Source organism: Salvia splendens, chromosome 2 (genome assembly GCF_004379255.2).
Source record: "Salvia splendens isolate huo1 chromosome 2, SspV2, whole genome shotgun sequence".
Lineage (NCBI taxonomy): Eukaryota > Viridiplantae > Streptophyta > Magnoliopsida > Lamiales > Lamiaceae > Salvia > Salvia splendens.
In genome coordinates this window covers 12,604,875-12,629,711 of record NC_056033.1, presented here as the reverse complement: position 1 = coordinate 12,629,711, position 24,837 = coordinate 12,604,875, and the positions used below count along the sequence as shown (strand labels likewise).

The 24,837-nt window shown below is 38.3% G+C and overlaps 3 protein-coding genes across 3 annotated transcripts; 1 reads left to right on the top strand and 2 right to left on the bottom strand.

The window, feature by feature from the left end:
- Positions 1 to 4,780: 4,780 nt before the first annotated feature.
- Positions 4,781 to 5,903, bottom strand: LOC121771831 (transmembrane emp24 domain-containing protein p24delta3-like). Its single transcript, XM_042168724.1, has 4 exons — positions 5,703 to 5,903; positions 5,203 to 5,415; positions 5,060 to 5,136; positions 4,781 to 4,987 (listed from the first exon to the last, which is right to left on the bottom strand). The coding sequence occupies exons 1-4, from the start codon at positions 5,901 to 5,903 to the stop codon at positions 4,843 to 4,845; spliced, it is 636 nt and encodes a 211-aa protein (XP_042024658.1). The 3' UTR covers positions 4,781 to 4,842.
- A 760-nt stretch (positions 5,904 to 6,663) lies between these two features.
- Positions 6,664 to 10,519, top strand: LOC121761292 (ankyrin repeat domain-containing protein 2B-like). The gene is made up of 9 exons (XM_042156943.1): positions 6,664 to 6,807; positions 6,965 to 6,995; positions 7,539 to 7,693; positions 7,938 to 8,153; positions 8,243 to 8,391; positions 9,227 to 9,392; positions 9,625 to 9,717; positions 9,916 to 10,055; positions 10,144 to 10,519. The coding sequence occupies exons 1-9, from the start codon at positions 6,799 to 6,801 to the stop codon at positions 10,241 to 10,243; spliced, it is 1,059 nt and encodes a 352-aa protein (XP_042012877.1). The 5' UTR covers positions 6,664 to 6,798; the 3' UTR covers positions 10,244 to 10,519.
- A 10,645-nt stretch (positions 10,520 to 21,164) lies between these two features.
- On the bottom strand, positions 21,165 to 22,764 carry LOC121761284 (glyoxylate/hydroxypyruvate reductase HPR3-like). The gene is made up of 2 exons (XM_042156931.1): positions 22,179 to 22,764; positions 21,165 to 21,900 (listed from the first exon to the last, which is right to left on the bottom strand). The coding sequence occupies exons 1-2, from the start codon at positions 22,677 to 22,679 to the stop codon at positions 21,373 to 21,375; spliced, it is 1,029 nt and encodes a 342-aa protein (XP_042012865.1). The 5' UTR covers positions 22,680 to 22,764; the 3' UTR covers positions 21,165 to 21,372.
- Between the last annotated feature and the right edge of the window lie 2,073 nt (positions 22,765 to 24,837).

Here is a 24,837-nt window from a genome sequence, read left to right as displayed (position 1 = left end):
ATATTTAAAATTCAATTTTAAATTTAAAAAAATCCACTTCCCAATAAAATATATCTGTTTTTCTCCACTTTTAATTTATTTTTGATTTTTTTTACCTTAAAATTCACATTTTCATCAATAAATACCCACATTTCCACACAAAAAATTTTCCACAGAAAATGTGAATCTACAAAATTAGGGCTAACAATTTTCATCACTACACAGAAAGCACATGGACGCTAGACAATAATTTTGTCACCTTTGTGTTTGTTTTGCCTTTGCACAAATCCGTTTGTAGGGATGTGATCAAATGAAACCATATATCTAATACAAACATAAAACTTTAATCCTAGCCACTAATTATTATAGATCTGTGGTTAATATTGCGTAGATTTTCTATCTCAACAAAAGTATGTATTTTGTCAACAGATGGTATTTTTGTGAGTTAATTTTCGGAACGGTTTATGCTTCCTAATTTCTCTCCCACCTTCCAAAACCGAAAATATTCACATCTTGGAAAGGATCTTAACACCATAATTGGCCTCAAAACTTTATTTTGAAGACTTAAATTGATTTCGTTGTCGGTGTATTCAAGAATTTATTTTTTGATCTTCCGTTGAACCTGTATTTAAATTATTGTAATTTTTGTTGATATGTCATGGCGTATGATAGATCCTATGTTGACCTTTGTTGACACAAAATACAACATCAGCAGAACAAAAGAATCAACACAATTTTAACGCAAAAATTCAGCAGATTTCAGAATTCAACAAAAAATCAACACGCTGGATTCAACACGATTCAGACAATGGACGCAAATTCAACAAAAAATCTTCATAAAATCAACACAGAGAGAACGACGATTTCAACACAGAATTCATGCAATTTTTCAACACAATCAAAGGTACAAATCAACACGATTTCAACACAAAATACAAAATCATCATAGGATCAACGCATTTTCAATGAAATACAAAATCAACAAAGAATCAACGCAAAATTCATGCAATTTTTTCGACACTCAGCACATGATCGGAATTAGCTAGGTGTTTTGGCTGGAAAAACAACCAACTTGCCCAAAAAAATTGGAATTAGGGGAGGAATTGAAACAGTTTCATTAATATGAATAGTGGAAGGAGAGATAATGACGAAATCGGGATTACACAATTATTCTATAATTAAATGATTCACCATATTATGAAAGTGTCTAATATACCCTCTGTTGACATATTTATAGAAGTTATTGACATTTTAATCTTGAAACATAATAAACGTTGATCTATAATAATTAGTGGCTAGGATTAAAGTTTGGAGTTTGCCTTGATATATAGTTTGCATTATATAACGTATCTAGCAAATTCTTTTAACTATCAACACCATAATGCGGTGTCTAAACTTACAATCACATGCATTTTCATCATTTGATTTTGATTTTGATTTACTGGATTTCTGCAATTCGGTTAATGGTGCCTTTGCAGTTGATGTCATCATCTTATTGATAAGTAGGAGTATATTTTTGCGCTCCGTGCAGGCTGTAAAAACCCCTACGGTGGCTAAAGAAGGTAGGTCTATTTTTAAAAAGACTAAAGTCCATAATTGGTCATTTACCTTTGCCTTAAAAAACTTTTTAGTCCCTTACATTAAGTCTATAACTTTTTAGTCCCAAATATTATGTTTTGGTCCAAAGTTAACACCTCCATTAAAGTTAACGGTCAAATCTAATTTGACCATAATTAATGACTTAATTATGAATTTAATTAACCAAGTTAATTATTAATCTAATTTAAAAGATAAAATATTAATATTAGTTAAACAAATTAAATCCCACAAATGGATTTATCGGGAATCTTAAATTATTAACTTAATTAACATAGTTAATTAATATTCTAATTTAAAAGAACAAATATACTCCTTATTAGTAAATTAGTTAATCAAATTAAATCCCACAGATAGTTTTATGGGAATCCTTCCTTCACCTCCCACTATCCCCAATTTTAACTTAAGTAATTCAAACTAAGAGTCTTCTCCACCAAAAAAGAATTGCAGCAGGCGGCGGTTCTATACTCATTACAACGGCGAGAATTATATGATTATGGAGAGTTGTTTCTACTATGACAGTGGTGGCGAACGAAACCTCAAAGGATATGATAGACGAAAGAAGAAGGATGATAGTGTCGAACCTTCTCCTCCGTTGCTGAATCCTCCGCCTCCTCCACCGCCACCGAATCCTCCGCCGCCTGCAAATCCTCCACGGCCGCTAAACATAGGTTAGTTTAATTAGTAGGGTTGTCCGTATTGTAAATTTACTTCTTATGCTATTGTCTAATAAGTTTGTGCTTTTCTTCCATGGTATTTTTTGGGGAAAACAAGACTGGATTTCTTTTGAAGTTGGCAATATGGTTTATTTTGGAAAAATCAAAATGACCTTTTGTTGGAATGCTGGTTGAATTTTTGGGAATGGGTCAAAAGGGAGTGTGGTCCACATATGTTGGTTGACTTTTTGGTGAATGGTCGAAAGGGACTAATTTGAACACTGCACTTATATGTTTATGACTAATTTGATTATGTTTAATAATGTGTGGGACTGATTTAATGTGTTATGCAGATGACACATTCACAACCAGAGTACACTACAATGGTTTGATGAGCAAATCACCTAGGAAGGAGTATATTGGTGGTTTAGTTGAATATATGAGCAATTGTAATCCAGATAGATGGTCCAAGTTGGAAGTTGATGACATGCTTGAAAAAAAAGGACTTGATGTTACTTGGTTGGAGTATTACTTTTTAAAATCAAGAATGAATGTGGATGAAGGGTTGACGCGCTTATTCAACAACCAATCTTCCATGAAGATGGCGAAAATAGGACTGGAAATAGGAGTGATTGATTTATATGTTGTGAATGAACTTGAACCGGTCGTTGATGTTGAATATCAAGTCCATGCTGGTGATGAAGTTGTGGAAGGCAACATGCTAGTTAGCCAAGTAACCCAAGAGGAAGTTGCAGATCTTAATAAGGAAACTGAAGTCGAAGTGCCTGATATTGAAGAGGAAATTGAACTAATAGTGGATGATGATCAGGAGGATATGACTAATGATGATGAGGAGTATGAAAAACAAGTGAAGGTGAAGATGCCATCAACGAGTACAATGGGGATATTAGTGGGAAACCTTCATTCGTGGATAGTGATTATGATCTGTCTGATGATGAAGAAGATGAAGTAATGAATGGTCAGGTAGAATCTTGGAAAAAGATTGTAAGTGAAATGGAAACAAGGAAAGATGATGAACTTGTAGGCGATTCAAGTTCAAGTGAGTACCTTTCTAGTGATTCACCGAGTTCTGATGAAGATTTAGAAGGTGAAGAAAGAGTTAAAACTCGAAGATATAAGCCGGGGACTGATCTCAACGATTTAAAGTGGGAAATTGGCTTGCGATTTACTTCAAAGAAAGATTTCATGGAGCTGATCCAACATCAAGGTGTGAAAAAGGGTAAAAAATTACGTTTTAAGAAAAACGATAATGATCGTTGCATCGCCATTTGCAAATCTGTGCTTCAACATAAGAACAAAGTTGCATGTCCATGGTATGTTTCAATAAGATATAGGATTGCATATGGTTACTGGCAGGTCTCACGTCTACGGGATAAACACATTTGTGGTGGCTCTTCTTCGAACCATGGATGTGCTAATGCCAAATATCTTAGTAGGAAGTATAAGAAAGACATTCGCATTTTTCCCGGGATGAGCATTGGTCAATTCATTGAAAAGGTGCATCACGACATGAAAATCACAATCAGTTCGGGAAAAGCGAAACGTGCTATCAAACATGCACGTTCTGTCATTGAGGCTGATTTGATACAACAATACAAAAGATTGCATGACTACAAGGCGGAATTGTTAAGGGCAAACCCAGGTAGTACTGTAGTATTGGCTACCCGACCACTAGATGACGGTTGCTGCTATGTATAATAATCCTACTTTTTCATGTGTGGCAGCTGCATCTTCAAGCAGACAAGCTACTTCCTCAAGTGTGCCGGTAGCTCCATCAAGCGTACGAGCAGCTTCTTCAAGTGTGGCAGTTGCATCTTCAAGGGGGCAGGCTATTTCCTCAAGTGTGCCGACAGCTCCATCAAGTGTACCCGAGAACTTGAGAATATGATCGTGTTTTTTTCTAACTTTTTGTGGTGGTTCGTTGGTGCTATGAAACTTTTCTAGCTTTTGTATGTATTCAATATTGTGTAAAATATTTATACATTGGAATGCATTTCATTGTCAAATTAATGTTCAATGTATTAATGTGTTTCATAATTTTTTAGGTTATGGTTAGAGGTAAATTTTACTCAAACAACTAATATTGAGTACGTATTAATGAGAATAAATTTTAGGCTAATTTTTGAATTTTTTTTGTCCAACTAATAAAGAGAATTTCCATTTAGGTAACAAAAAAAATAATGTTAATTAAATTAAGTTAATTAAATTCATAATTAAGTCATTAATTATGGTCAAATTAGATTTGACCGTTAACTTTAACGGAGGTGTTAACTTTGGACCAAAACATAATGTTTGGGACTAAAAAGTTACAGACTTAATGTAAGGAACTAAAAAGTTTTTTAAGGCAAATGTAAAAGACCAATTATGGACTTTAGTCATTTAAAAAAAAGATTTCGTTTTTCATGTAGCTTCCATCAGAATCACAATGCTTTTCATGTCAAACAGGAGACAGTGTGTAGCTAGCTATTATACCCCAATTGAAAGATTTTCTTCAGGAGAAGAGACAAAAATGTGATGATATTCTCAACTGTAAAATTGAAAGAAACTAGACAAAACACACCTCAATTGGCCTAATACTATAGTATTCCATCTAAATCAACTTTTTCTTTTGGAAGTAACTCTTTAAGTACGATATCTGGAGTGCTGAAACGACAATGCAGAATGTGAGTGACACGAGGCTGTAGAGAGCAACTCGATGATTTGTAGCTTCGTTCGTCGTCCTCATCTCTGCCTCTCTGCAACGACAAACATGCACAATATCAAACAAGAACAACAGCACTAAATTTGGTTGAAGAAAAAACAACCACCTGGTCTTAAGGTAGAGAAGATTTTCATGGACCGTCTCGACTGCTTCTTCGAGTTTTCTGAGCTCAAGCTCGATACCCTAGTAGAGATACAAACTAAGTAAAGGTGGTTTGAAGAATAGATGGAAGCAGAGAGGTGAGTGAACCTCGATTTTTTCTTTTCTTGCAACTGAATCCCAGTCCTTTGCTGCAACACCAGTTTTCCACTCCATGTTGATGCTTAATCCCCCCGAGCCCGAGTAATTGCCATCGACCCAGAAACAAGCCGAGTAGCTTCCATCATCAGTAGTCGTGAATGCAAATTTACCGTGCGTCATGTTTTCCTGCCGATACAGAGTTTTTCCATACGGAGAAGTCACCTGAACCAATATCACACAAATTCCATTTCTCAGCTTATTATGAGTGTGATTGTTTCCCCTTTTGTTGTTTCTATCTTAGAAACCTGATGGAGATGGCTAAGCTGCCACATGCACCATCATCAAATTGGATTGATTTTACACACTAAGCAATTAATCAATAGTCACTCACATAATTGTTTTCTATAAAAACACACATTTATATGATAAGTAGCAGCATTTAACAACATAAACAAAAGTAAATCTCTTATATCATTAAGGATTCCGAAAATAAGAGAAAGGTAAATAACCTCAGCGGAAATGGTGGGAGTGGGGTGGACATGATCGTCGGGGATGACGACGTAGTCCGCCAAAACGACGACGTTGTTGTGAATCTCATCGGAGACGCATTTGGTGCCGGTGGCCGGCAGATTCAACCAAATCGCCGCGCTCCTCCGCGGTGTGCACAGAGAGAATAATAACACCGCCCATACAACACCACCACCCACCATTAACAATTACTTCCCCTGATGTTATCAATCTATCTCGATCCGCGATTTGGATCGCAAACTCACACATTCACACCTCTCCCTATGCGCGCATGCCGTCACCCCTTTTCTCAACCTTAATTAAAAATCAATGCTGTATTGTTTGCAATTTACAATTTTTCTACTGGATTCTATTTCTATATCATGTAACACTGACAATCCCCGCATCACTAAATATGTTCATTTCCAAAGAATTTAATTTATGTATAAGCATTCAAAAATCAAAATGTGATTATAAGTTTTGTGACACTCCAAATGTGATTGTGGTACTATCAAACTTTAATAAATCATCAAGTGCCTTGAAAATTTTCATAATTAATCAAAATCTGAATATTTTATATATTCTAATTATTTAAGAGAGTATCTATACGTGTAGGGTAGTCATAAAATGAAAACTCTATACATTGTATAAACTCTAAACTATGATCTGAAAAATGTCAATAGATGACAAAATAATAACAAATAAAATATCAACACAATGTCAACACAGTGTTAACATTTTGTATTGCTATTATTTTATCATATCTTACCATATTCTAACAATCCAAATAATAATTTAGAATTTGTATAATATTTTGGTGTTTGTATTAGATTAGCATCCATGAGTATATTCCATTTATTTTCGTAAGAAAGAGAGAGAAATTCGTTATTGGAAGCCCAAACTCAAGAATGGAAATTAGGTGAAAAATGAATCTACGCCATTCGATTGAGGATTAAGGTGGCCCACTAAATCGCAAACCCACCTCTACACTACACTACACTCTCTCCCCAATATTCCAATACCAAAAACCTCAACTCTATCTTTACCCTCTTTGCCTCCTCTCAAAATCTCCATCTCTGGAAGCATCCGCCTCTAACCATGTCTGAGGTACTGCTGCTGAATCATCCTTTATTTTATTCACTTTCGCATTTTTTTAACCGCTCCTTCATTTGATTTTGATTTACTGGATTTCTGCAATTCGGTTGATGATGCCTTTGCGGCTGATGTCATCATCTTATTGATATATTTTTGGCCCTCCGTGCAGGCTGTAAAAACCCCTACGGTGGCTAAAGAAGGTAGGCCTATTTTTTTTTAGAGATTTCGTTTTTTTCTTTCGCGATTTGGAGTGTTTTTTTCGCTATACTGATCGTTGATTTGAGAGATTAGTCGAGAGCTTTGATTTCTTCAGTTATCAGTTAATATCATTCGTGTTGGTTGATTTAACAGAATCCAGTTGATTAAATTCTTCGGTATAGTTCAATGATATGATTCGCATTGTTGGTTTTCTGTACTCGAGACTGTTAATTTTGGATGATTCATGGGTTAGAAATTAGTAAGTAAGAACTTAGTCATCAACATGATGTTCATGGGATTCAAATGAAAGACTTGAAGTTCGCCCTTCTAGCTTTTTGGAAATAGCCGTATCAAATAAAATTTGAATTCCAAAACTATCCTATTATGAATCAAAATTTTGTGATAGTGCTAGTTCAATTTTGTTTTTAAAATAGTGTTATAGCAACTATCTTTAATTCTTGGTATGTGAAATTCCTATGCAATTTTATGTTGTTCACTTAGCTGATTAGTTTAATCATTGTTGGCATCTTACTCTCTGCCCTCAGAAGAGAAGCCTGATGCAGCTGCTAGCAAAGCTCCTGGTGAGCCAGCTTCTTCAGAAGCATCACCTGGACAGAAAAGCACAACCCCTGCAATCCCATCTCCTGTTACTGGAATGCCAGGTCCCTTTGACTTCTCAGCTATGTCAGGACTGCTAAATGTACGTAAATATAAACTTTTCCTATATTATTGTTGCTGATGTTTTTCCAATTAAATGGGGGTTAAGCATGTAGGTCAATTCAGTGTTGTTAGCTATTAGTTCCATCTTGGGAAAAGGGGAGAAACTTCTTACAAAACTCTCATTTTATCATAGGCGTGCCTTATTCTTTGTCTTTCTTGAGTACACATTCACATTTTCTTACCCTGACTTCTGTTTCTCTAAATTCTATTATTTGCGTCTCCAGGACCCAAGCATTAAGGAATTAGCGGAACAAATAGCAAAGGATCCTTCATTTAATCAGATGGCAGAACAACTTCAGAAAACCTTTCAAGGTGCTCCTGCAGTTGAAGAGAGTGTTCCCAACTTTGATCCACAACAATATTATTCGACGATGCAACAAGTAATGCAAAATCCACAATTCATGACAATGGCTGAAAAACTGGGTAATGCATTGATGCAGGTATTTATCGGTCTGCCATCCTACCTTTTTAATAAAACATATTTTCATTTACAGTTTAGTCCAACCGTTGTGTGGAATCCTTTCTACAGGACCCAGCCATGTCCGGCATGCTTGAGAGTTTTACTAACCCAACAAATAAAGCCCAGCTTGAAGAGAGAATGACTAAAATCAAAGATGATCCATCATTGAAGCCTATTTTGGCTGAGATTGAGAATGGCGGTCCTGCTGCTATGATGAGGTATTGTTTTCTCCATATGAGTTTTGGTTTTTAACTCAATACAGTTACTGAATCTTATAGTTTATAAGTTAGTAATGTGTCTGTGTGGTTCTAAGTGACAATCCAGACAACCTGACTTTGGATGGTGTTATATAGTGACCATAGACTAGGATGTAAACTTTCTTTTATTATGCAAATTAAATCGGTTTAGATGGATTCTTCTACAACTCTGTAGTAGGAGAAATCTTGAACTCAGAAAAGGTTATAACTTCGACTTGCTGTTACAGTTAATTGTTACTTTGAATTAGAATAAACCATCTGTATTTCTATCATTAAAAGAATTTTGCCAGTTACTGGCTGGGGCCATAGATGACAGAAAATTTCGTAGTGAATTCCTTCTAGCTGTGTCATGGTCTCAAGCTATAACTTTGACTTAGTTAACAAATTTTGCTTGTAATTTGAAGAATCTATCCGTAACTCTGTCATTTAATGTAATTTGCAAAAGTTTCTTGATGTTGCCAATGATGACTCACATCTTCTTAGTCAGTTCCTTCTAGCCATGTCAGGGTCTCAAGTACTCAAAATAGAGAAACCCTACACCTTTGAATAACCTTAGAAGTCCATGAAGCAGGGGAAAAGATCTATAAATCAGGATATTTATCAGTGCTACAATGAAAAAGATTTCAATAGGATCCTTGCTGGCTTGATTCTCTGAGTCAAGTTGAATAATTATACCTTACCCTGGACTAGTAGCTCTTGTCAATCCGTATGTATTTATAAACCATAGTTTAATATTTTCATTAGCGAATCACTTATTTTTAGGGTATTTCCTTACTGAGAAATAGTTTATGGTCAGGTACTGGAATGACAAAGATGTTCTCCAGAAGTTGAGTGAAGCCATGGGATTTGCTGTTGGTGGTGAAGGTGGTGCATCTGGTGTTGATGCTTCTGCTGAAGAAGAGGAGGAAGGAAACGATGAGGAATCTTTAGTTCACCAAACTGCCAGTGTTGGCGATGTGGAGGTAAGTGTCATAGTATGATGCATTGAAAACTTGTGGTTACTGGTTAGCAAACATATTGCGGGTTTCATATATTTTTCTTTAACTACTCTGCCAAATTCTTCTATAATTTTTCTGTTCAGATATTAGTTGAGAAGTCTATAGTTATTAAAAACAAGGCTTCTCTGCATATCTTGTTACATACTACTTCATGTTTTTGCTTCTTGTTTACAACCTGCTTTTATGAAACAATCAGGGCCTGAAGAATGCTCTGGCTGATGGTGCTGATAAGGATGAAGAAGATTCGGAAGGAAGGACAGCATTGCATTTTGCATGTGGATATGGCGAGGTATTGCGGACTAAAAGCTTGAGCTTCATAACCTTCTTGTTCTTCTATTTCGGAGCCCTTGGCTTTGTTATGGCTACTATATTAGATGACAGTATAGCTTTTACATAACACATTTGATAGATATTAGATAGGTAGATGTTTCCTGTTTATTTGAGCTCCTTATCTAAAAGTTGATTATGTATCTTGGTTCAATTTCAGATCAAATGCGCCCAACTTCTTCTGGAAGCTAATGCAAAGGTGGATGCCTTGGATAAGAACAAGAACACTCCTCTTCATTATGCTGCCGGTTATGGCAGAAAGGAGTGTGTGGAGCTTCTATTGAAGAATGGCGCTGCAGTGTAATCCCTTTGCCCTCTTATTAGCCTTTCTTGTTTTTGCTTGCTTGGAGCTTTAAGCGTTTAATATCTGTTGTTTCCATGCACACAGGACGCTCCAAAACCTGGATGGTAAGACTCCAATTGAAGTTACTAAATTAAATAACCAGAATGAGGTGCTAGCCTTGCTCGAGAAAGATGCATTTCTATAAAGCCGAGATGCATGGAGGCAGTTCTGCATGCTCTCGGGCATTATGTTTGAGTCTAGGAGCTGGAGTGCGACCTTCCAGATTTGGCGTGCTACTCAGTTTGTATTCGGTGACATATCTTCATCAATATTTCTAGCTTCTTTTATTTATTTGTATGAAACTGTTCATCTTCCAGAGTTGATACTCACTGCACCATTTCAAGCGGTGATTTTAGATGCTGCTATGATTCCTGCTTAAACCAACCTTGAAATTTTTTTGCTGTTGCCCGTTTTTGTCTGATTTAAAGTTGCATCTTGGTGTTTTAAGGTTTTAACGTTTTATTACTATTATTTCCACTGACCAACCATTTCATCCTAAAATGTCCTATTTTCACTTGCTTCGGAATTTATATAACTGCCAAAACGAAATCAAACAATTTTTGAGACAGGTGTATATAGGATATAGGATAGCGATAAAATGCAAACTCTAAATATTGTATAAACGTCAAACTATGATTTGGATCGGTAAAAATATTAGCAGATGTCAAAATAAAAGCAACAGAAAATCTTAACACAATATTAATCGTTGACACTATATTGACATTTTTTATTGCTATTATTTTATCATTTTCTAACGGTTCAGATCATAATTCAGTTTATACAATATTTAGAATTTGCATTTTCTTATTTCCCTTATATGATTCAAATATAATTAATTTATAATTATCTGGGTTCTTGGGATATGAAAAATCTGCATTTAAAATGGTTGACCACTGACGATTTAGACCCATTTAAAAAAGAGAATAAACATGGTCTTGCGGTATTTTTGCCTAGAAAATTCTGAAACAGTAAAAAAGTTATATGTTATTAAATCGAAAATTATAAACCTCAAATGCTATTTTATAACGTTATTGATAAAAAAAATGACGCATTGACAAAATTTATGTAAAAAAAAGATGTTCATTCTAAAAGAATGTCACTTTGAATAGACATTTAAAAATGTGTCACATTATTGGAATAAATAACGTACTATATATTTTTATGTTATGAAATTATAAATATCCTATATTTTGAACCATAACCAGATGAAGCCATTTGTTGTGTTAAATTTCATCAACCATAATAAAATAAAGAAATGTCATAGCATAAGTTTTAATTAATTAATAGGATGGATTAGGTGGTGGACTGGCAGTTGAGCCAATATAAATGGAAAAATGAACATTCCAAACTTAGTTAGAGCATCTCCAGTGGTTCTGGACATGCAATAGCCCTCTCATAACGTTGCCACTGCCACATCATCAAGACATGCAACTGGACAAGCAACTGAACATGCAATAGCCCTCACATAGCTTATCCACATCACTAATAACAATTATATAATTTAATTTACAATCGTAGCAACATACGGAATTTAATTTACGAGACAAATACAGGAAAATTGAATAGTACTATTAATATTTAAAAAAGTACAATTAACAATCACACAAAATACGGAATTAAATATACGACACATATACGCGAAAATATACTATTTTAATTTAAATTAAAATGTACATTTAAAAAATTACATAATTTTAAATAAAAACTAACGCCTTGCAATCCTCCGCACCCACAACTCTTCAATTAAATCCTTTTGGAGTCGAATATGAGCATCCGTTTGACGCATGTCGGCATGTGCTTGGAGGAGGGCTTCTTCATCGTGAGGTACCCCACCTCGTACGTTGGCGGCGGCGCCGCCGTGGCTTGGACCTGCTTCATTATCGTCGTTGGCCCAATTAGTCAGTTGTACACCTTCATCTTCGACAATCATGTTGTACATGATAATACAGACGTACATTATATCAGCAATGCAGTCGACATTCCACAAACGCGTTGGTCCCTTAACTGGAGCCCATCGAGCCTGAAGCACACCAAATGCGCGCTCCACGTCCTTTCGCGCCGGCTCCTGCCGCGTCGCGAAGTAGGCCTTCTTCGCATCTGATGCGCACCGGATCGTCTTCACAAAGACGGGCCACCTAGGGTATATCCCATCCGCCAAGTAGTAGCCCATATCATGCTGGTTGCCGTTGGCGACAAAACTGATGGTCGGACCGACGCCTTGGCACTGCTCGTTGAAAAGGGTGACGAGTTGAGGACGTTTAGGTCGTTGTTCGAACCGTCTATCCCAAAATACGCATGCCAAATCCACAGCCGGTAATCAGCTACGGCCTCGAGGATCATCGTGGGATTCTTTCCCTTGTAGCCGGTCGTGTAGAACCCTTTCTAGGCAGCGGGACAGTTCTTCCACTCCTAATGCATACAATCTATGCTGCCTAACATTCCCGGGAACCCATGCTGATCCCCGTGCATCCGCAGCAGATCCCGACAATCTTCGGGGGTAGGCTTTCGGAGATACTGATCACCGAATACTTCAATCACGCCCTGACAGAAATACTTCATACATTCAATGGCAGTCGTCTCACCGATGTGGAGGTATTCGTCCCACATGTCTGCCGAAGTCCTGTAGGCCAACTACCTGATTGCCGCAATGCACTTTTGAATAGGGGTGTGGCCGGGTCTGCCAGCCGCATCGTGCCTGAAGCGGAAATACAGATGTCGATGCTCCAAAGCGTTAACAATACGCATAAACAAGTCCCGCCTCATCCTAAAACGACGCCTGAAATGGTTGGCGTTAAAACGCGGCTCCTCTGCGAAGTAATCTGTGAACAGGCGCTGATGTGCAGCTACATGATCACGATCAACCACTTCTCGACGGTGGACAACTGGTCGTGGGCGAGGTACCGCCAGCTGCATATAACTCTGCAGCCATCGATCAACCTCACGGCTCGTATAGGTATCTAGCTCTTCGTTCATCATACGCTCATACTCAACAGCATCCCCACCACGGCCACCACCACTATCACCGGCATTACTCATTTCTCGTTGTTGATCTTGTACAGAAATTAATTAAGATAGAGAGAGTACTCGTTAAAACAAGTGGTGCGAATGAAAATGATGTCCAAAGCGCGTATATATAGTGTTTCGAAAAAATTTTAAAAAATAAAAAATCTGACGCCGGTCTGACGCCGATCCGGGGCCTACAATGGCGCCGTGAGGATCGGCGTGAGAATCGGCGTCAGCCCAAGAATCGGCGTGGGCACGCCGATTTTGACGCCGATTTCGCCGACGCCGGCTGCAATGGTTCGGCGTCAGCACCGGCGTCCGCGAAAAATCGGCGTGCCCGTGCCGACGCCGCCTTTGGAGATGCTCTTAAGGAGTAGTAGTACAACCATATAATATAGGCTAATAACAGCTATTTCTTATACCTTATGAATGAGAAATATAAAGTTGAATTCTCATTCGCCACCCCATTCCTTTGAATGTGCACACCGACCACACATATATAGATATGCAGAAATCTGTGATCTTATTTTGTGTGAGTTGTAATAAGGTGTATATCGTTGGTTGTGAGGTGGCGCCACTAGTAAGTAATTTTGCGATGTTTCTTCATTTCACCCAGCCTCGTGATTAGGCCATCCACAACGCTGTCACTAAACCGTCCCTTAAATTACTATTCACGGGCCCCACTATACTTTTTACTACATCCCTTAACTAAGGGACGAAACCTACAACCCTCTGTCCCTTAACCGTCTCTTAAATTACTATTCATTCAATTTCATTTTTTATTTTTATTTCCAACCAAATTCAATTAAAAAAACACACTTCATTAAAAATAAAATAAAATTACAACATAAAATAAAAATACAACTTAAAATTCAAAAAAATAAAAAAAGACATAATTAAAATCCTAAAAAAATAAAAATGACATAATTTAAAATACAATTTATAGAAAATAAAAAAAAACTACTCCGCCGGCGAATCATCCCCCGAAGGCGGTGGAGGTGCACTGAAGCCGTGAGGAGGCGGAACACCAAGTTGTGCTGCCATAATCGTAATTCCGTTAAGCCAGGCTTGGTATTGGGCGGGCGTCATGCGGGAAGTGTCCGCCATTGTGGCGGTCATGTACATGGCAATAAGGGAGTTGGGGGGTCCCCCTGAGACCAAGCCCGTCTGGCTTGATTCGGCTCGGCCCCTCCTCCCTTTAGCCGCCTTCGCCGCATTTCTCCCTTGCGGCCGACGGCGCCCCCCGACATCGTCTGTCGGGGTCTCAACCTCCTGCCAGGCAAACTCTTGTGGCCCGCTGCCCGAACCGCCCTCACCAGACGAGTATTGGCCACTCGCCGTGTGCTTCGTGTGCGCTTCGAGGTCGAGCCCGTGCTGGACCGCACACCGCCGGCCCACCTTTCCTCGTCCTTGACGACTTCCCAAACATCGACATATTTGAATTGTTTGCCGGTGTCGTCGTAGTAGACCCGCAAAGCCGACCTCAGAATGTCGGCTCCCATGGCTCCGCTTTGGTAATGAGCCGCTTCATTCTTGTGGATGGCACATAATCGTTTGACCTCTCTGTCGACTCGGTCAAAGTGAGCGCGAAGCATCTTATATGTGCGGCGGCGGGACCCATTTGGCTTAATCTGGTGGTAGGCCTCGGTGACCTTTTCCCAGAAGCACTTTCGGGGTTGTTGATTCCCGACGATGGGATCGTACAAGACGCTGATCCAGGCGTTGTACACCGCCAGCTTTTCTTTGGGGCCGTACGGATGCCGGGCAAGATCCTCCTCCTCGTCCGCCTCCGCCCTGGAGCTTCCACCGCCTCGGCCTCCTCCCCCGCCTCGGCCTTCTTCTGGAGTGGGTTCAACGGAATAATCCTCTCAAATCTGGGATAATCCCTGCGAATACCGTAGGGCGGAGGGACGGGCGTATGCATCCATGTCAAAATTGGGTGGTTGGTACCCCCGGCGTCGACGAACCCTGGGTGCCCGACGTCGACGAACCGGAACCACCTAATGTGTTGTACATGCTCCCCCAGTCGCCGAACGCGTTGAGATCCCACCCGCTGGAGCCGCCACCACCGGAGTTTCCGTCGCCGGACATTTTGTGATGAGATGTTAGATGAAAATTGGAGAGGAAATGGAGATGATTTGGGAAGAATAGATGTGTAGTTGTGTGTGAAATAATGATGAATTAGGAGTATTTATAGAGTAAAAAAATAATAAATAATAATAATAAATGGAAAATGGCTATAAATGGTAATATTACCGTTTTTAATTTTTATTTTTATTTAATTCGATTTTTTTAAAATAAATAATTTATTGCTTCAGCGTGACGATGCCCACTCGCGGGCCGGCGAGTGGGCGTCACGCATGGCGCCGGGGCGCGCCATGTCGCCTCGGCGCTAGGCGAGACGTCTCGCCACTCGTCATGCCGTGACGGAACGCGGAACGGGCTGGGGACGAGACGGGGCGCTGCAACGCGTCACGCCGCCGTCCCGTCCCTCCGTGACGAAATACGGGCCACCCGCGTGACGCGTTGTGGGTGGCCTTAACTACGCCATGATTCTTAATTTTGAAAATAATTACGTATATTATTCGCTTTGTTAGACGTGAGGCAAATCAATTGGCTCCCAAAATTAGAGTTCTGCTTCTTATTTAACGACTGCTTCATTGAAACAAAAAAACATTGATGACAAAATGCAACATACACTCATATTAATTAATCATACACCCTCAGTCCACGAAAAATAGGATGCATTGTGAATGACATGGGTTTTAATGTAAAATTGGTAAAGCAAGAGAGAAGTAGTGTTAGTAGAATGTGAGATTCATATTATTAGTAAGAGAAAAGAGGAAAAAAGTAAGAGAGAAGTTGTTGAAAACTTTCCTTCTTAAATGTGCTTTATTTTTCATGTACAACGAAAAATGGCAAATGTGCTATATTTTTCGTTGACGGAATAAACACCACTAAGGTCATCCGCAACGCTGTCTCTTAACCTTCTCATCTCTTAACTATTCATGGGCCCCACTGTACTTTTCACTCCAGACAGCACCTGCAACCCTCCATCTCTTATCCGTCTTTTAACCATCTTATCCCTTAACTATTCATTCAATTTCATTTTTTTATTTTTATTTCCAACAAATTCAATTAATAAAAACACATTTCATTAAATAAAATAAAATTACAACTTAAAATCCTAAAAAAAATACATAATTAAATTCGTGGCAAAATAAATAAAAAAAAGACATAATTTAAAATACAAATTTAAGAAATTATAAAAACTACTCCGCAGGCGAATCATCCCTCGAAGGCGGTGGCGGTGCACCGAATGGAGGCGGAATACCAAGTTGTCCCGCCAGATACACAATGTCGACATGATGGGTTTGATATTGGGCGGGCGTCATCCGGGAAGTGTCCGCCATCGTGGCGGTGAAGTACATGGACATTAGGGAGGAGGGCGGCCCTTGGGAACCCGCCTGGCTTGATTCGTCTCGACCCCTCCTCCCTCTAGCTGCCTTCGCCGCCTTGGTCCCTTGCGGCCGACGGCGCACACGGGAGGACTCCCCCGTGCATCGTCTGCTGTGCCCTCAACCTCTTGTGCGGCGTTTCCTGAACCGCCCCCACTAGACGAGTATTGGCCACCCGTCGTGTGCTTCGTGCGTTTTGAGGTCGGGCCCGTGCTGGAGTAGACACCGTCGACCCACCTTTCGACGTCTTTGACGGCCTCCCAAATATCGGCATGTTTGAATTCTTTGCCGTTGTCGTCGAAATAGACTCGCAAAGCCGATCTTAGAATGTTGGCTCTAGTGGCTCCGCTTTGGTAATGAGTCACTTCATTCTTATAGATGTCACAAAATTTTTTGACCTCTCTGTCGAATCGGTCAAAATGACTTCGGAGCATCTTCAATGTGCGGCGGCGGGACCCCTTCGGCTTAATCTCGTTGTTAGCCTCGGTGACCTTTTCCCAAAGCACTTCCGGGATTGTTAAATCCCGACGATGGGATCGTACGAGACGCTGATCCAGGCGTTGTACAGAGCCATCGTGTCCTTGCGGCTGTACGAATGACGGCCTACATCCTCCTCCTCTTCGGTCGCCTCCTCCTCTTCCTCCACGGCGTCGAATGCCCTAGAGCTTCCACCGCCTCGTCCTCCTTCCGATTGGGTTCATCCGGATAATCCTGCCTAATTTGGGATAATCCTTGGGAATACCTCGGGGTGGAGGGACGAGCGTATGCATCCACATCAAAATTGTGTGGTTGATACCCCGCCGGCGTCGACGAGCCTTGGGTGCCCGGCGTCGACGAACCGGAACCGGAACCACCCAAGACATTGTACATGCCCCCCAGTCGCCAAACGCGTTGATGTCAAACCCTCCAGAGCCGCCAGAGTTTTCGTCGCCTGACATTTTGTGATGAAAATTGGAGAGGTTAGATGAAAATTGGAGAGGAAATGGAGATGATTTGGGAATAATAGATGTGTGTTTGTGTGTATAATGAGGATGAAATATGAGTATTTATAAGGTAAAAAAAGAAAAAAAATAAAAAAATAAAAAACGGTCGAAAACGGTAACATTACCGTTTGAATTTTTAATTTTTTTAATTAAATTCAAATTTTAAAAAAATGATTTATTGCGTCAGCGTGACGAAGCCCACTCGCGGGCTGACGAGTGGGCGTCACGCCTAGCGCTAGTCGTCTCGGTGGGACGGGGCGTCTCGGCGAGACCGGGACGAGACGGGACACTGCAACGCGTCTCGCTGCTGTCTCGTCTCAGAGGGATGAGATATGAGACACACGCGAGACGCGTTGCGGGTGCTCTAAGTGTGAACTAGTACTACAATCTATACTAATCTAAAGTGACAGTTTATTGAAAAGTTAAAAATGCCCTTTTTGGCGGGAAACTGTGAAGCCTAATTTTTTACCCTTTTAGTCATTTTGTGGGCATGTTATTAATTGCAGACTTTGTGTTCACACTATATATGTATATGGGTTGTGTATGTGGGTATCTATAATAAAAGGTAGCATCTATTGGACAAAAAAATGGTAAAATGAATTGCTTTAATTTAATGTGTTGAAATTATTTATAAATATATATTCAAGGTGGGAGAGTAGATGTGGAGGCGTGAGTTTAGTCTATTAGGGTTTAGTTTGGGCTTTTTGTGTATTTAATAATATGGGATTTTAATAATATAGTAGAATTTTAAATTGAACACATTTTTAAAATTACATTTGGATTGTTATTGTATATAATAGTATATATTTTTAAAATTATTTAAATATATTAATTTAATTTAACGTGTTGAAATTACTTTATAAATATATATTTACATTCAAGATATATATATATATATATATATATTTATATTTAAATTACTATAAGTAGTATACATAGTTATAATTGAGTTGATTTTGATTTATTCCACTAGCTAAGATATTGTTATTTATGACTGAGTTCTATTTCTTTTTTTATGATTCTCAAAATATTATGTTTATGAATATTATCATGCATTATTGAAATTAGTATTTATAAAAGTGAATTTATTATTTGTGAAAAATATGATTTTTGTATTTGTTTCCTCATGTCTTCTTAATTCTAAAAAACATAATTTAAATCATGAACTATGTAATCAGGTTTGATGGTACTAATAATATGGAAAAGAAAATATTTAAAAAGTTTGAACTTCATATCTTTAATTTATTTATTATTTCTAATTAGCTCTAAATTATTTTTGGTAGTAAACTGCTCACCAAACATCACTTATAATATCACTTCACCGTTGAACTTTAATATATTAATTAATGCCTATTTTGGAGCAGTTAAATGGATACTCACAATTTATTTATTTTTTAAGTATTAATAATTAAATCATTAAATAAATTAAAATTAATAATGGTGCAGTATTTTTATTAATAATATATTTCTTTAGTTTGAATTGTTAATAGTATATATAAGTTAAATGTACATATTCCAACAATATCTAAATTGATATCAAGAAATAATGCATTTAAATGACAACATAAGCGTAATATTAAGTTTATAATTTAAAAATAAATATCTTGATGTGGAAAAATGATAATATGATGTCATGTGAGACTAATGATTAAAAAAATAATATTATTAATGAGATATTTATAAATAATTTTGGTATGAATTTGATTATAAAAAATAAAAAATAATAAATTAACCTATCGGATGGGATGGGATGGGATGAGAACCTTCCACACCAAGTATCTCTATGGGACGGGACACCCGCAATGGGGTCTCGCCGGATTGTCCCAACGGGATGGGTCCGAGCTCCCATGTTGCCATTGGGTGCGCTCTAATAAGACACATTGTAAATATAAATTTTATAATTGTATATTATTCTAAAAAAAATTATTACTTAAAAAAATAAAAAAATAAATTAACCTATGGGATGGGATGGGATGGGATGAGAACCTTCCGCACCAAGTATCTCTATGGGACGGGACACCCGCAATGGGGTCTCGATGGATTGTCCCGACGGGATGGGTTTGATCTCCCATGCTGTCATTGGGGGTGCTCTAATAAGACACATTGCAAATATACAAATTTATAATTGTATATTATTCTAAAAAATTCTATTAATTCTATATATCTTCCTAAACCATGAATTCTATTAATTTGTTATACTTTAAAATGTTGAATTTTTTTGTAGTACATTTAGCTTAACTTGAAAGGTGGTAATAGTCTATAAATCATGCATATACATGTTAGATTTCAATATAGATGTTAGATTTCAATTTTTGAGAGATTTCAAATTGGGTTCTTCAACAGAGAATAAATAGAAAAAAAGATATTATACTGATAATAATTCAACATACTATGGTGGAGCAATGGAAATTGTGATGATTTTTTTTCCTTTTAATAAATTGGGGTGTTAAATTAATCGAGAGGAGATAACAGAATGACATTTTAATAGCCTTCTCATTTACTTCTATTTTTTTCCTTTTTCTCTTTTTTCTTTTGGACCACTTTTTTTAATTAGTATTTGGGTTAGCTTGGATAAAATGATGTGCGCTCGAATTAACTCACATAATTTTGTGGACGTGAGCGGCTAGCCGGCGTCGCCCGCGACGCCTCGGGCGGCCACGGAGAATGGAAAGAAGGATAGAAGAGGCAATTAAAAAAAATCAAGGGAGAGAAACATGGATTAACTTAATTTTTTTATTTAAATAACTAGGTATAATATATATTTTTTGATTAAAACTATTGAGCTATTTATTTTTTCAAATTATATAATTTCTTCCTCTTTAATTCGTAGTCGCACATTTTCCTTTACTTGCTTATCTTATTCTAACTAACACGTACTATTTGATCTTTAGTCGCACATCTTCTATTTATCGTTTATTTTATTTTATTTTGCTCCACTCAAATCAAATTAAAATTGTGTAGCATCATTTGTCGAATATGAATTATTTCATTTAGAAGGGGTTTAGAGAAGTACATTTTTCTTTTTGTTATTATTTATAGTGTTATGAATACTTAGTGTAATTAACACATATTCTTAATTATAAACATCATTATATTTTTTTTATGATCTTTTTTTAATCACTTACCTTAGAATTTATTTTTAATATTTAAAAATTTTATATCTCGTGCATAGATGGCCCTAGTTTTAAAGTAGCACGCATGAATAGATCCACTAAAATTGGCTACGTTCCAACAAGTCTGCAAATGAATCACACAGGAAACAACACAAGGATGTTGGATCACGCGCCTTACTTAGCCTACAGCAGCCACACCCACCCACCTACTACCGCTCAAACACGTGCTTCCAACTAACCCCAATTTCAATCCATTTCTTCTACGTCTAATTTTATTTTATTTTATTTTATTTTTTTTGCCGATTCTTCCTCTCTTTCACCGTCAGTCCGTGTATTTAATTAATATAAGTAGTAATACTCCAACTAGTAAAAAACAAGCTGTTGCATTCTCGATAGTGATTGAATTTAGGTAGGATTCAAATAAAACATGAAAGCTCCAAAATAGTGATCTCATAAAAGTAGCAATATGCAGATGAAATATAGGTTCAAATATTAGTACTAGTTTCAGCTTTCAAGCCAAGCTTTTAACCAACCATATATTGTGAACTATTATGAATATAAATTCATAGTACAAGATAATTCTTCTTTCCAAATCCAGTATACTTTTCTCAAAACCTAATCACAGAAAATGAAAGCAATAGCATCTACGTGTTGATGGTTGGCAAAAATTAAATACAATGTTGATAATTAATTAATTAATTTTTTTTAAAAAAGGAATCATTCATTAGTAGTAACGGGAGTGAGCAAATATGTATTGGAGAAGAAGGCGTCCAAATTCCCCATCACAATCTTGAAGGCGTCGAAGAAGGCTTCCTGGGTGAAGGCGCCGCGATGAGGAGACAACACCACGTTGTCCAGCCGGAAGAGCTCGGAGGGGACACGTGGCTCATTCTCGTAGACATCCATGGCGGCGCCGGCGATGTTGCCGTTGAGCAAGTAGTTGACCAGTGTCTCCTCATCAACAATGGGGCCTCGCCCTATGTTGATTAGGATGCCATTCTTTCCCAGCGCATTTAGCACCTCCGCGTTTATGATGTGACGTGTCTTTTCGGTGAGCGAGCAACAAATTATTAGGATGTCGGATTGCGATGCGAGGTCCACCACCGTTGGATAGAAATCGTAGGCCGCCGATTGCTTCTTGGTTCTTGAATTGTATGAGACTATGCACCCGAATGCCTCCAGCCTTTTTGCTAATTTGGTGCCGATGTTGCCCAAACCTACTATTCCAACTCTTTTGCCTCTTACCTGATTTTATTCACATACAAAGTTCCAATTTCAATTATGATTGCTAACGTCATTACTCCTCAATTTTTAGCAGACAACCGACAAGATCCATAATCCCGCTTTCTCGCCTCTTGACACGAGTTATTTTAGTATATAAATATTATTACTCTGTTTCACTCTGCTCGGAGTTAGTTTAAGAAATATAGTAAAAATTGAATTGAAAAAGTTAGGAAATGTGAAATACGATCCAAAGTGCATATTCTTTGGGATAGAGGGAGTGAACATAGTATATAAACTACCTTGCGACCGACAGGGAATTCGGCGGTGAGCGGCCAGGAGCCGCGGCGGACGAAGGCGTCGGCGCGGCTGATGCGGCGCAGGACGTCGATGAGCAGGCCGACGCCGTAGTCGGCGGTGTCCTCGGAGAAGACGTCGCCGGTGTTGGTGACGGAGATGCCGCGGCGGTGGCACTCGACGAGATCGATGTGGTTGACGCCGGTGCCGTCGGCGACGACGAGCTGGAGGGCCGGGAGCTGGAGGAGGAGGTCGGCCGTGATCCGCGTGACGATGGCCTCGCAGAGGATGGCGCGGGCCGACTGGGCGTGGTCGCGGAGGTACTTGTCGAGGGGGAAAGGGGATTCGAAGGCTTTGAGGACGTTGAATTTGGAGAGGAATTCCTGCTCGAACACCTTGAAGAGGAGGCCGGGGCGGAGGACGAGGAGGTCGGGGCGGTCGCCGCCGGGGAGGGGAGGGGCGTCGCCGTTTAGGTGGTGGTGGAAGCCGTTGATTTCTTGACCCATTTTGTGAGTGTGGAATGGTTTGGTTTCAGTTTGAGGGAAGAATGGTGGCGTTTTCCCTGCTTTTTGTAGTTGTTCGCCATCCCAACTACTCGTTTTCTATTGTTTATATATGATATTTTCGTGGAAATTTAATATTACCAGTGCACATGTGTTCAAACTTGGAAAAGTATGTTCATATTTTTTTTATTTTATTTTTTTGTTATGAGATTGTACTTTTTATTTAATAATTGAAGCGGCAAACCTAATTATTTGTTACGCCAAAAGGAGTGGATCGAGAAATATTCTGTCTTGGTCTAGTTATGGAGTAGTATTTGTTTCAGGCACAAGGGAGGTCATTCTATATGGGTTTAGGAGTTATTTATTTATATCTAATTGCCTACTATCTATCACGAAACCCATTGACACCTAACCATTAGTAATTACTACCATAGTCGATCCTCCTTAAAAAAAACTATTAGTAACTACTACCTCAAATGTTTGGTTAGTAATTAGTATACTTGATGTAAGTTGTAAATAATAAAATCAACAGGGAATAGATTTTATTTACAGTTTATTTCTAAATATGTTTTCCTATTTAGATCAAGTCGTTAAGTAGTGTTATGACATTTACTACAACTTAAAAAAGTAAAACACAATGTAGTAGTAGTAGTAATTATAATAAGTAGATATAAATAGCTTAACATTGCAGAGAAAGAAGACATGAATATATGATCTAGTAGTCTATCCAAATATATTGTATAAGTACAGATGTAATACCTAGGAATTGAAGAAAACTAGACATGTATATATATCTAATAGTACATTTATTATTGTCATGCAATGTCAAAAAACTGATAACAATGACAAAACTATGCCTTGTGCCCACTTTGAGGGGGAATACTCTTATGTATATATTTAAAGCTAGTATTAAAATTATATCGCTATCAAATGTCGACGATGCATAGGATCCGATAGTTTAAGAACGTCCACTATGTTGTCCCCTCACCGTCCCTTAAACTACTATTTGAGGGTCACACTGTACTTTATTCCTCTATCCCTTAATTAAGGGACGGAACCTGCAACGCTCCGTCCCTTAACCGTCTCTTATTCCGTCCCTTAAATTACTATTCATTAAATTTTATTTTTTAATTTTTTCCAACCCAATTCAATTAAAACAAACACACTTTATTAAAATTAAAACAACATTAAAATTCAAAAAAATAGAAAATGGACATAATTAAAATCTTAAAAAAATAAAAATGACATAATTTATTTTTTTCCGTCAAAGTTTTCCCAAATGTGCTCAATTAATTTTTCATCCGCGGGCCAGTGAGTGGGCGTCACGCATGCATCGGGGGCGCGACACGTCGCCCGGGCGCGTGTCGGGACGGCGCGTCCCTTGTCTCGCGGCTACTGGCTACGGGACGGGCTGGAGACGGGTTCCGTACGAGACGAACGTTGCAACGCGTCCCGCGGCGGAACCGTCCCTCTGAGACGGAACGCGAGCCGCGCGCGACGGGCAGTGGATGCTCTAAGTAATCGGTGGGGGTATTCAGATGGGTAGGAGCTAGGTATTGAATTAAAGAAGTTCGGTTGGGCCAACAGCCTCGTGTATCACATTTTATATTTCTGTATTACTAATTGTTGTTGAAAACAAAATAAATTATTCAGAAACAATTCCTTATTAGGGTATCCACAGTGGTGATAGCCCAGCAATAGCCCAGCCACAAACTCCACCTGCTACATCATCAATACTAAAAATCCTCCTACCACATCAGAAATAGCCCAGCCATAGCCTAGCTATATCATAAATAGCCCAGCCACATCAATAGCCACATCACTAATAACACAATATACGGAATTTAATTTACGAGACATATACGGGAAACATTAATAATACTATTTTAATTTTAAAAAAAGTACAATAAATTAAAAAAGTACAATAAATTTTAAAAAGTACTAAAATTTTAAAAAAGTACATTAATAATAAAAATTACATTAAAAAAAAGTACATTTTACAAAATTAAGATAGAGAGAGTACTCGTTAATACAAGTGGTGCGAATGAAAATGAAGTGCAAATCGCGTATATATAGTGTCTCGAAAATTTAAAAAAAAAACACAAAAAAACCGCTGGGCGATGCGCTGGGCGATCCCGACGCTGCAATGGCGCCGAGCGGA